This window comes from Pleurodeles waltl, chromosome 3_1 (genome assembly GCF_031143425.1).
Source record: "Pleurodeles waltl isolate 20211129_DDA chromosome 3_1, aPleWal1.hap1.20221129, whole genome shotgun sequence".
Taxonomy (NCBI): domain Eukaryota; kingdom Metazoa; phylum Chordata; class Amphibia; order Caudata; family Salamandridae; genus Pleurodeles; species Pleurodeles waltl.
In genome coordinates this window covers 1,127,658,489-1,127,672,304 of record NC_090440.1, presented here as the reverse complement: position 1 = coordinate 1,127,672,304, position 13,816 = coordinate 1,127,658,489, and the positions used below count along the sequence as shown (strand labels likewise).

The 13,816-nt window shown below is 42.8% G+C and overlaps 1 protein-coding gene across 1 annotated transcript in view; it reads left to right on the top strand.

Annotated features, from left to right (window-relative positions):
* CLMP (CXADR like membrane protein) overlaps positions 1–13,816 on the top strand; it is a 316,469-nt gene that overhangs the window by 249,699 nt on the left and 52,954 nt on the right. The window contains exons 4-5 of the mRNA XM_069224427.1: positions 7,299–7,466; positions 7,550–7,666. Coding sequence (XP_069080528.1) covers positions 7,299–7,466; positions 7,550–7,666 — 285 coding nt within the window. The remainder of the gene's footprint in view (positions 1–7,298; positions 7,467–7,549; positions 7,667–13,816) is intronic.

Here is a 13,816-nt window from a genome sequence, read left to right as displayed (position 1 = left end):
AATAATAGAGAGAAGAAGGCAAAAAAGAAAGCAGGAAAGAAAAAGGAAAGGCAAGAAAGATAGAAGGAAAGAAGGTAAAAAATGAGGAAAAGGGGAAGAAAGAAATAGGGAAAAGATAATAAGGAAACAAGGCAAACAAGAAAGAAAGAATGAAAAAAGAACAAGAAAAGAAGGCATAACAGAAAGAAGGAAATTAGTAAAGCATGCATGAAATAAAGATGAAAAAAGTAATGAAAAAAGGAAAGAAAAGGTAAAGAAGGCAAAAGGAAAGAAAAAGAACAAAGAAAAGAATGAGTGGAGGCAAAAAAGAAAAGAAGAAAGGAAAGGAAACAAGGAAGGAGTCAAAAAAGAAGGAAGGAAAGAAAAAGGAAAGGCAAAAAGAAGGCTAGAAAGAAGGCAAAAAATAAACAAAGAAGGAAAAATTAAAGAAGGAAAAAAGAAAGATGACAAAAGAAGGAATCTATAAAGGAAAGAAGAAAGAAAAAGAAAGGAAATAAAGAAGAAGGAAGGAAATATAATAAAAAGGTGAATGGAAAGAATATTTACAGAATAAAATATGGGATACTAAAACCCAAATTTCACCTGTTAGACCTGACAACCTTAGGGTGATCTTCCCCAAAATTTTTACCTGCCTCCCTTAGTTTTTCGGATCTTGTTTTGCTGGTTGTAGGACTCTCCGAATTTTACCACTGCTGACCAGTGCTAAAGTGCTTATGCTCTCTTCCCTAAATATGGTAACATTGGCTCATAACCAATTGGAATACTTATTTCACTTATAAGTTCTTAGTAAAGTGCACTACATGTGGCCAGAGCCTATAAATTACATGCTACTAATGGGCCTGCAGCACTGATTGTGTCACCCATTTAGGTAGCCCCTTAACCATGTCTCAGGCCTGTCATTGCAAGGCCTGTGTGTGCAGTTTCACTGCCACTTCGACTTGGCATGTAAAACTACTTACCAAGCCTCAAACTCTCCTTTTATTGCATATGGCATTCCTAAGGTAGGGCTTGGGTAGTCCACATGGCAGGGTGATATCTAAGTAAAAGGTAGGACATGTACTTGTAAGTTCTAAATGTCCTGGTAGCGAAAAACTCCCAACGTCCTTTTTCACTACAGTGAAGCATGCTCCTCTCATAGGCCAGCATTGGAAATTCCCTTAAATACGTCTAAGTGGTAATTTCTGATCTGAAAGGAGTGGCATTGTCATGTTTGCTATGGTTGGAATGGTAGTGAGAAATCATGCTTACTGGTGGAGTTGGATTAACATTAATATTTTAGAAATGCCACTCTTAGGAAGTAGACATTTGTCTGCACTTACTGCTCTCTGTGCTTTACTGCCTGATTTCAATCCATGTCTGGTCTGTGATAATTTGCAGCACCCCATGTGCATTCCACCCAGACATCCATAAACACAAGACACTCAGCTGCATCTGAATTCATCTGTGTACTGATGGGTCTTTCTGGACAGGAAGGGTGGAGGGGCTCTCACACTTCAAAGGCTAGTGACCTGACCTCACATAATGTACTGATAACCCCCCATAGATCTCCTGGCAGACAGGACTGTGTTGAAAGGGGAACTTGTGCACTTCAAATCCACTCTTTGCAGTCTCCTCCACTTGAAAAGCACATTTGGGTGTATATACTGGGTCTGCGAACCCCTCAAATCAGACACTTCTGGACCTATAAATGGACTCTGTCGAAAGGACTGCCATGCTTCCCAAAGGACTCATCTGGACTGCTTTTCTGGAAGGACTGCTCTCTTGCTTGTTGCCCTGCTGCCTGCTGCTGCCTGACTGTTGGAAGGACTTTGGCCCATATTTATACTTTTTGACGCTAAACTGCGCTAACGCAGTTTAGCGTCAAAAAGTTTTGCGCCGTCTAACGCCATTCTGAAGCGCCATGCGGGCGCCGTATTTATGGAATGGCGTTAGACGGCGCAATCAGACCGGCGCTGCCTGGTTTGCGTGGGAAAAAACCACGTAGACCAGACAGCGCCGGCGTAGGGGGAAAATGGCGCATGGGCGTCTTAAAATGGGGCAAGTCAGGTTACGTCGAAAAAATCGTCTTAACCCGACTTGCGCCATTTTTTAACGACGCCCATCCCCCATCAACATGACTCCTATCATTGTAAAGATAGGAGTCATGCCCCCTTGCCCAATGGCCATGCCCAGGGGACTTCTGTCCCCTGGGCATGGTCATTGGGCATAGTGGCATGTAGGGGGGCACAAATCAGGCCCCCCTATGCCACAAAATATTATTTAAAAAAAAAAAAAAATACTTACCTGAACTTACCTGAATGTCCCTGGGGTGGGTCCCTCCAGCCTTGGGTGTCCTCCTGGGGTGGGCAAGGGTGGCAGGGGGGGTCCCTGGGGGCAGGGGAGGGCACTCTGGGCTCATTTTGAGCCCACTTGTCCCTTAACGCCATGCCTGACCCAGGCGTTAAAAAGTGGCGCAAATGCGCCGTTTTTAGCCACGCCAACTCCCGGGCGTCTCTTTTGCCCGGGAGTATAAATACCACGTAAAGGCCTGGGAGTCATTTTTTAGACGGGAACGCCTCCCTTGCATATCATTAACGCAAGGAAGGGGTTCACGCTAAAAAATGACGCACATTCCGGGAACTTTGGCGCTATTCGCCTCTAACGCCATAGTATAAATATGGCGTTAGTTGGCGTTAGTTTTGCGTCGAAATTGCGTCAAAAAAAACGACGCAATTTCGGCGCAAACGGAGTATAAATATGGCCCTTTACCTTTCCCCACAAGTGATGTCCAAGGGCTTGGACTAAGCATGGCTCCTGTTGAAATGTCTCTGGGCCATCAAACAATTCACCAGAGGGAGAAAATCCACTGCGCCGGAAAAACAATGCAATGCCTGCAAAAGTCAATGCATCGCCTGCAGAATTGATGCAGCATCTGTCTCACGGCTGAAAAATCATTGCAGCACCTCCCGAATTGATGCAGCTCCTGTTTCATCATTGCAGCAGAAAATACAGCCATTGATTTCTATGGATTAAGACTCTTCTGCATATTGGATTCTTGTCATTTTGGTCTTATTTTATTCAGATAAATATCATCTATTTTCCGAAACTGGTGTGGAGCACTTTTTGTGGTGTTTTTACCGTGTTACTGTATGAGTTATTGCACAAATACTTTAAACATTGCCTTCTAAGTTAAGCCTGCCTGCTCTGTGCCAAGCTACAGGAAAGTGAGCACAGGATGATTTAGGTTGTGTTGTGACCTACCCTGACTAGGATTCCAGTCCCTACTTGACCAGGGTGCATACCTCTGCCACCTTTGCTTAAATAAAACTGTTACAACTGTATTGTAAATTAAACATAACGTTTGATTTTCTGGCTTTGCAAAGTTTATTAAAGAACTATTGGTGAAACAATACACTGTAAAATAGCAGCAGTCCACTTCAAAAGCAATTTACATAGCATTGGGAGAAGACGGAAACTGATAAATCTGGAATGTACCCTGTGTTCACTTCAAATGTGTCATACTATCACATCAGGTAACACTGGCTATAAAGGGAATTACCTAGTGTGCGGAGGACCACCTTGTGAAAGAACAAAATGCAGGCACTCAAAGTAAGGTTAACCAGAGTCTAAAGTAGGCTGACCAATAGCCCCATCTGAAAGCTGTAGTGAGCGGAAACTGTATGAGAATGACATAATAGTAGACCAATGGCTGAAGAGATTTGGCTGAAAGCCCCTTTAAGTAAGCATATCATACATATTATTTTAGGAAAATACAAAAGGTCTTGGCTAACACCAGATCCAAAAACAGATCATCTTAAATCCCAATATCTACAAAGAGACATAGCTAGGCAGCTTAAAATTGCTTTATTCATTACCAGTAAAAGAGCCACTCCTTTCTAAAGGATAAGGAATAAGAATTGACTTTTGACAAGAATCCAGCAGTCACCAGTCGGAATGCTCAGTAGGATCACACCCTGATTCCAGGCTGCTTGATTTTGCAACTGTGTTCAACTTGAAGGTTACAGTTTCAAATCCTTGAAAACTAATAATAATCTTTTGTTCCTCTGAGATTAATACACTCATACCATTGAGATGGGATAGTAACAATTGATGTGCATTCGATTCTGTGAGATCCATACTAGTCTAATTTGTTAATAGTGCCCGCAACTATATATCATAAATATATTGCAAGTCACATAGGAGATATTTACTATCTATATACCTCGTACTAAGGTCAAGCGACTCAGAGATGGCTTGCAATATCTTGTATTAGGCACAGTTGAAAGTATTTTATAGGCCTGTGTGGAACTCACAGAGTTTTACTCTGCGTAATTCTGCTGAGTAACAAAAAAACTCTGTGAGTTTCCACAGAATTTAGCGAACGGGTGTAAAGAGGCATGTTGTGCTGCTCGTGCTGTGATTTAGTGGCAGGAACTCAATGCACGCTGAAAAATCAGAGCAAACGTCACTACATTGTGTACCGGGGGCACTGCTTACCAAGTTGATTTTGCTGCTGCTCGACTAGATGTCCTACTCGAGCAGCAGCTTTCTGACCACAAACAGTTGCAACAGCCCATGTTCAAGAAATGTTGCTGGGTGCCCTCCTAGAGACCAAAATCGCACTAAGGGACGCCAGACCTCGCTTGTGCTCAGCAATTTACTGTTTTTGAGACATGCACAAGAATAAAATTCCACCAGACGGCTGGCAGAATTTGCCGGACCTCTGCTCTACAAGTGTAACGTAGATAGACCAAAATTCAGCCAATGCCGCTGGTGAAGTAGAATATATAGCCCACCCTTATTATTTCATTCATAGGTAAATGCCTCTCTCTTACCCCAAATGTGATCACTCTCTCCTGTCCATCTCTCATACAGTTTTAAATGATACCCATTCTTAATATTCCCTTAAAATACTTCCCCATCTCCTGTTTTCCACAAATAATAGTCTCTTAAACCCTCTCTTCACCCTTCACTCCGTTATTGAATATCTTTAAAAGGTTCCACCTTATTTCTTTGTCACATGCAGGGGTGTCACTACAATTGGTTCAGCAGGTGCAATGGCACAAGGGCCCAGGTCCCTGAGGGTCCAATTGAGTCCTGAAAAATGCTGGTTTTTACTACCCCACCAACAGTCAAAGGGTGCATTTCCCTTCTTGCTCCAGGGCCCATGGCATCCTTGCGCTACTGGACACAGTATTTTTTTGGTGTAAATCCCCTCAGTCTCCTTAGCAAATACTTTAGTTCTCCGGCTGATGCTTTGTTTACTTCACCAGCAGCAAAGAGGTTTCTTGCTCTGTGTAACAGCTACTTATCTAACCCCATCAGATACGGGAAGGTGCTGCGCATCAATCAAACACTGTACGTGTGTATCGCAAGTGGGAAGCAAACACCTGCAGTGGGTGCATAGGGAGAGTGCTCATGTGCAATCTCATTACCTTTCCTCATAATTTGTAAGATAAGTTGGGCATCCGCTCTTTGCCACCACACAACCCAGGTCTTCCGTGGTACCACTAACTAGCTGTTGTGACTCACTATTGCATGCGTCTAGTGAAATGAGTCTACTATTACAGGTGCATACTGTTATCAGAAGAGACAAAAAACTAAGGCCTAGACTTACTAGAATTTATTTTGCCCCCACCACCTCATGACACCAGGTGTGCATCGTATTAACAATACAGCGCACCACAGCGCTGGTTTCCACAGTAGCGCCATAACTTATGTTTCTATTGTGGGCCTTTTCTGGATTTGCGCCATAAATGATGGCGCTAGTGCAGCAAAGCACTATGGAAGCCCATAGACTACTATGGGCCCGTCACTTTAACACCTGCCCCAAGCAGGCGTTAAAAATGACGGAATAAATGTTGCAGTGCAATCTTGTAGATTTCACTGCGCCATTTCTTGCTGCCTCCCTGCGTGGGAACGCCCCCCTTGTATACATTATACCTCTCACAGGCATAATGTGGCACAAGGGGTCACGAAGTGGCGCAATGTCAGCATTGTGCCACTTTGTAAATATGGCGAAGGAGAATGGTCCCCTTAACGCCATATTAGCGTAAAAAAACATGATGGTTGTGTAGAGCTAAGAGGCGCTAGAGCCTTGTAAATCTGGCCCTAAGGTTCAAAATTTTTGGGGGAAGATTGCCCACGCGTTTCTATTATATGTATGATGGTTTCGAAAGGGAGTAGTCAAACGTTCATTCCTCCACACCCAAATACCACTCCGTTTCCTGTAAATGTTGTAAACTCTCATTGTTTCGTTGAAAAGAGCCTGAATTCATACAAATAGGTTATTTAAAAATTAAGTACCAACTGCTTTTTCTTGTCTGTCGGAAGGCCCTCACCAAGGGGGAACTTAAATAGCTTATATTTATAAGAAGTTAGCATACTCGGAATACATGGAGAGCCACTTTGCATGGCTCTAGAATTTCTCCCCAAAAAGAGGATTCATCGTACTCCTCGTTCATATAAGTTTACATATGAAATCATCAAGGCACAAAATGAAATTCAACCCGTTCCCCTCGTAACAACGGTGCTCTACAATGATTAAATCACAAGTGCGAATTGAAATAAGTTACTGAGACTGAACAAGAGACTCGCAGTTCCTTGATGGGGGTGTTCTGCAGTCAGAGAACCTCGACGACTACATCAATTTTTGCACAATTGCACATGCTGAAAATTTTGATTGGCTGTCCTGATCATCTGGTAAAAACAATGTGGGACTTGGATATGTTTTTCTGATATAATAAACGGGAGTGGTCTTGGAAAAATAAATAAAAAAATAGTAAAAGAGGTGACGAATTCGGATAACCCCTGGAGATTGAGGGTCTTTGGAGCAATCACGAGAAGCTAGAATACCTGGAGTATTCTCCTAGATGACTTGCTCAAGACACAGTGATGCACTGAGAATTGCAGGACACATTTACTTTTTGAGGTGAAACTCTTCCTTGGGAAGTTGGAGCCAGACATCCTTGAGACTTGGGTTCAGGGATGCCAAATAACTCTTACCTTACATGCTAAACCATTACAAGGGCCGCGCCCACCATGTAACTGCCAGAGGTATGTTGAACATCGAATTTTGAGATTTGCTGGTGCTCGTGCTCAGGTCTTCTCCTCTGATATTTTATCCTCACTATGTGCCACAAACTATCCCTTTTAAACCATCATGAAACAGTGGAGGAAAGCCATATCTGTTGAGAACCAGGAAAGCACATGTTCTATGTTTTGTTGTGATACCTTATGTCATATTATGTTATATGTTATTGGATACTATGCAGTTTTTGTGAACATAGACATGGACCATAAGTCTCCCCCTCTTTCAGTTAAACCGTCAGAGCCTAAGTGTTGGACAGAGGGCGATCTGTCTGTGGGAGAGAATCTAAGCTTAAACTGCAAGTCTGCTGCGGGAACAGAACCAATTGTGTACCAGTGGCAACGGATCAATGACAGAGGAGGCAAACTAGGGCCGCTCCCACCAACATCCCGGCTCGGTGAGTGGTCCCGTGCTAAATGTCTACCCCCTACAGCATCCCTTCCCCTCGCATAATTGAACTGTATCTCTGTTCTTCTTCAGGGTCGGAGGGACATGTGGTGCTGCAGAACCTGAGCAGTACAGACAACGGGTCATATCGTTGCTTGGTTAGCAATGAAGCAGGCCAAGGCACCTGTGATGTGCATGTGATGGTGCAGGGTGAGTACCCAAGTCGCAATCCTAGAAGCACGTAAGCAATGGCAGATATGTGGACAGATCATCGATTGGAGAATCTTCTCAGTTTATTTTCAACAAGTAATGTTTTTGTACCATTCCTATTTCGGTCAAATGCACGACCCAAGCAAGGCCAAATGTTTGTCTTCCATGGTTCACAGAGGGTATGCATGGTAAGCCATGATTTATCTATGCAAATAAAAATATCGTAGTTTTCTGCATTCCACCATCTTCACCTACATTTCATGAAGATGGTCATATTCAACGTTTTGGAAAGCAGGTTTACATTGAATTCACTTTTGTGTATTCATATCTGAATACTGGTCCACACTTCTTTTGCACTATACATAAATATTGGGCATTTTCTGAGCAGTTGCCACGGTTATTTACTCATGTACTGTAAGTATCTATCGCACTTTACAGCAGGCAGGTGATAGAGGATTTCTCCTACACCATCGGGAGAGAGCTGCACTCTTGATGTACATTTACAGACAGGATGCTTGGTCCAGGAGTTAGTATGGTCCACAAGAGAGATCTACCTGGAAATATTTAGAGGTTTGTTTATCTAGTCCTTCTAGTAATGTTTTAAATACACATATGATGCCTTCCTAGATACAGAAGTGGAACCAAAGGACTAGACTTGTCTGTAGATGGACATTCTGTAGAAAGAAGAGAAAATAATACTCAAATAAAGAATCTGAGATAGTCGTTTTGGACTCTAGAAAAAAATCAGTAAATACTGCATTTGAAAGCTACTCATTTGTGTCCAACATTGGAACTTGGAATAATATTCAATGTAGCAAGCATAAGAAATGGCAGGTGAAATGTCCATGTTCAGAAAAGGAATGACAAAAAAACAGAAGAGCCAGCCAACCAGAGCTTGGGAAAATGTTGGGATCACTGAGGTCACAAGCTCAGCTCGTTAGGTGGAGTAAGGGAGCACTTCTTTACACAATTCCAATCAACTTTGACAGCTTGGAACTGCGTATTCTAATCAAAGACGAGCCCATCAGGTTTCTTCCAGGACTAGCTCAGATTTCAGGTATATTTGTTTCAGGTTTTTCAGTATCTGCTTGAACTAACATGGTGGCTGCCCATGTGCAAAAAACGCCCAGGACACCATTTTGGTAGCTCTTGAGTCCCACAGCCCTGCAGTGTGGTCGATCACTGTGAGATGCCATTCCCATGATTGTACCCCAGCAAACACTGCAATAGCCATTGTCATCTTGGTGCTGCATCCACTGCTACACTGGACCTCACCAGGGACTCCCAAGGCTCATGCTAGACCCTTCTGCAGTTCTTTGTGAGTACACGAAGAGCATAGGCTCCTCCTTGGTCTTTCATGATCATGTCTGCTGCCTGCCAAACTCAGGCATCTTCTATATTGATTGCTGGTGAATCATTAGGGATTTTGAGGGGTAGCACCAGCTACCCTGGCTTGTCCATTGGCACTCTTGAAACATCCCTTGCTACCCCTGGTCTAAAGAGCCCAGATGCCGGCAGCAGGAATAGAATGCATAATGGGCTCCACAAGCTATTTTTATTTTATGTCGTTTTTACTCCTTGCTGTTTGTCAAACCCCTCATCAGCAAAAAAGGCTTATTAGATGGGATGAAGTGTGACCTTGTGACGTCATCTGAGGTAAAACAGTGTGTGCTGTCACTTTTTGGCATTTTAATGAATCGGCATCTGTGCCACCAGATGAGACCTCCCAGTGACAATACATTTCCGTTAGTACACTGATTACCTTAGACATGTCCTTTAGTCATGTACTATGGCCCTCATGAAGTATGTGCTATTTATGCACAATTAACAACAGATTCAGCTCCCTCTTCTCACTGGCTCTGCAATTTATCTCCACCAAAGTTGTTACACATCTAGTACACAACTGGAGCCTGACTGCAGTGTTTAATTTCTGCCAGTAGCCGCCGTGGTGAACACAGGGAAGTTTTTTAGGGACCAGGGTTTATTTTTCATCATTAGACTGACCCAGAGCAAGAACGAGAAAGTCAAAAAAGGAAGAGAAAGATAAGAAACCATTGACAAAAGCGATAAAGAACCTACAAGAGCGGGTAAAAGAGCCCATAGTGTAGGATAGTGCAAGGAAGAAGCATGAGGGGATCCAAGGCCAGGCAGCCACGGTGTTGTGCAGACCCAGAATTCAGCTGCACCAAAGGCCTGCTCCTGAGAAAACCTTAAGACCCCTTAATGTATTTAATTTTCACAATTTAAGCAATGTGTAGGCGCAGTAGTGTAACTGGTACAAGTGAACCAGCGTCCTTCAAAGCGTCAAGGGCCTTACATGCCTAAGGTAAAAGCAGACTCAGTTGGTGAGGGGGATGCTTTGCCCACGCACTCGATCTGTGGTCTCCGGAGCTCTGACTCAGCATTGTAGTTTCAGTTTCTCTACATAGCAACATTGTGCAATAAAACCTGACACTGTGGTCAAAAACCTCTTCAAATAACATTTTCTGCAGCGAGAATTCACATTTATCATTTCTATCACCATTTCATTTTCTGCAGCAGAGTATTTTTTTAAGTCACAATTCAGTGACAATTCCCAGTGACAATTTCATGATAGATATTTTAGTTTAACGTTAAGAGCCATGGTAATTTTGGTTGTGGCTTGAAATCAAGGACAAACTCTCAGAGGAAATGGCTGCCTGAAGGGATAGGAAGGACACACAGGCTTCCTAAGGGTGCTATAGTCCCCATCGTATCTTCTCAAAGTGCTTATATTGTAAGATTTGTTTTTGATGGTGGTAATACCTGCGCCCTTGAAGGATCTTAGTCACAATACAAGCTTCTCGGATTATTCATCAGTCTGTAACACTTTTCATTATAACCTAGTGAAAAACGTGTGTCCATTCAATGGGTGAGGATGTGATGTAAGGGCTATAGTTGCCGACTTTGAAGCTGGGGAACCAGGTTCGAGTCTTGGCAGTCAGCTCAACATCCTGGGCAAATCACTCAATTTCCCTGTGTCTACCAAAACTGAATGTGTCCTTGTGTAATGTAACTGGTGCTCATGTAAAGTGCTCCAGTACCTTTGGGTCCTGTTTGCGTGATATGAAACTGTAAAAATGATAATCAATGGGTTCTCTAAGAACTAGATTTCAGGAGTGCAAGTTTGATGTCACCAGGTTTGTGAGAAATTGAAGGGGAAAAGGCAAATGAACAAGGATAAACATCATGACAGAGAACTGCTCAGGGTTCCAGAGCAGATGTTTGACCTGTAGGAAGAAGCACATCAGCACTAGTGATGTTTAAGAGGCTTAGACAAGGTTGGAGACTTTAGCAGGTTTATCTTTTGAACCTTTCAAGGGCACACAGCTGACTTGCAGTTTATTCTACCTCTGGTCCACCAAACTCTTTAAAGCCACGCACCAATGGCTTGTAATGTTTCAATAATTCTAGATACTTAGGTAACATTATCAAAAATAAAAGATGATGGACAGAATGCTGAACAGTGCATTCACCACTGTCACAGATGTAAGTTTAATCCATTGTTTTTTTTGCTCTCCACTCCACCCCAGTTCGGACACAGCCATATGCAAATTAGTCTTGACCCTGCTCCCCATATGAACAGTCCAGCTTGAACTGCCAGGCCAGGTCCTCCCTGGAACTGAAATAAGCATCCTGGAACTGATTCAGGGTATCACCCCTCCCATCAGCCAGGCTAACTTGAATCCAATGGCATAGTGAGCATGGGACCCACGTCTGGGCATACTCTTCCCTCTTAGGTCAACAAAAGCAAAAAGGAAAGATGATGGACAGAATGTTGAACAATGCAAACATTCACCTCCAGTCTCAAATCTCGGTTCTATCCTTCATTTTTTGTTTGCTCTCTACACCACACCTGTATGAACCCAGCCATATGCAAATCAGTCTTGACCCTGCTCCCCATGGAAATATTCCAGCCCGAACTACCAGACGAGGTCCTCCCTGGATCAGAAACAAGCATCTTGTGACTGGTTTCAGGGTATCACCCCTCATCAGCCAGGCTAGCTAGAATCTAGTGGCACAGTGAGCACGGAACCCATGTCTGGACATACCCTTTCCACTTGGGGTGACAAAAGTAAAAAGAACAGATGATGGATAGTAGGGCTGGTAAAAAGAACAGATGATGAACAGAATGCTGAACAATACAAACATTCACCCCCAGTCACAGATCTGTGATTAATACATTGTTTTTTTGCTCATCACACCAGTCCAGTTTGGATTCAGCCATATGCAAATCAGTCTTAATCCTGCTCCCCATGGGAACACTGCCGCCCAAATTGCAGGTCAGGTCCCCCCTGGAAAGAAAACAAGCATTCTGGGATCAGTTTTGGAGTATCATCCCTCATCAACCAGGCAAATTTGAACCCAGTGGCACAGTGAGCACCAGACTCACGTCTGCACATACCCTTCCCACTTAGGGCGACAATAGCAAAAAGAATAGATGATGGATGGAATGCTGAACAATGCAAACATTCACCCCAGTCACAGAGCTAGGTTTGCCCACCACAACACCCCAGTTTGGAACCAGCAATATGCAAATCAATCTTGACCCTGCTCCTCATGGGAACAGTCCAGCTAGAACTGCCAGGCCAGGTCCTCCTTAAAACAATGGATTTAGCTCAGATATGCAAAGTAGGGTACTTCACGCAGATCCAGAGTCTTTGAGCCCAGCAGCCTGGCTCGTGAAGACCTAGAATTCAGATATTTAAAGCTGCCAGAAAACACAATGGCTGTTCTGAGAGAAGTAAGAAAGCCGACTACAAGAAAGTGCTATTTAGCAAAATGGAAAAGATACTTCATATGGTGCCTTAAAAATTGATTCTTAAGGAAGAACACAAAAGACGCAAGTGTTAGAATATCTAACATACCTCGTAGACAGTAAGTTGACATACGCCCCGTTAAATGTACATTTGGCAGCGATAGTGGCCTACACAAGGGGTTACATGAGAAGAAGTTTCTTTACACCCCCAGTAATTAAAAGATTTTTAGAAGGGGTATAGAGAATTGCACCACCAAAGAAAATACCAGAACCCACATGGAACCTAAACATGGTACTTACCCAGTTAATTAAGGTGCCAGTCTGAATCATTGCACAAGGCATCGTTAGAAATACTCACACTAAAAACATCATTTCTGGTGGCCATTACATCTCTTTGCAGGGTGAGTGAATAGAAGGCACTCACACTTCAAGAACCATACTTTCACATTCACAGGGACAGGATTGTCACGAAGACAGACCCACAGTTCTCACCAAAGGTAATCTTGTAACTTCACCTTAATCAAACTATACAAATACCAAGTTTTTTCTAAAAGCAAAAATCACACGCTGAAAGAACGTTACACACATTGGACTCAAGAGACTCCATAATGTATGTATCAAAAAGACAAAACCATACAGAAAGATAAAGCAACTATTTGTCTCATTCACAAAGAGTTTTCTGGGAAGACCAGTATCTAAGAACACAATTGCAAAATGGATAGCACAAACTGTTCAAATGTGTCACACAAAGGCAGGGAGCAACCACTGTGTTTTTTTAGCCAATGCACCCTTACAGGACTTTTGTATGTCATCAACGTGTTCATCTGTACAAAAGTTCACAAAAACACTATTGTATAGGCATTCAGATGAACAAGGAAGCCCAATTGGCACAAAAGGGCTTAGGAGATCCTGTTACCAATCAATTCTCATCCTTAACCCAACCACCACAAAGTTAGTAAACCGCTACAAAAATCTATGCACACCCTGTGAATTCAGAAAAGATTTACACTGCAAAATGAACAGTTTCTTACCTGTAAGTGTAGATTTGTAGCTTAATTTTTTTCTGGATTCACATGCGACACACCCATATAAGATGTTAAAAAATAAAAGAATCTGATAATGGTGATCAAAGGTTGGAGCTTTCGGAGGAAGCAGTACGAGGCCACAAGGGACACCTAATGGGGGTCCATCGATGCCCAGCAATGACACCAAAAAAACAAAAATAGAAGAAGGACTACAAAAATTGGGATAATTCTAGACCCAACTATTAGATGGTGGAATAATGCACAACTTTTGAATCCAGAAAATTCTTGAAGCTGCAAAAATACACCTACAGGTAAGAAACTATACATTTTTTTTTTTTGTGGTTGGGG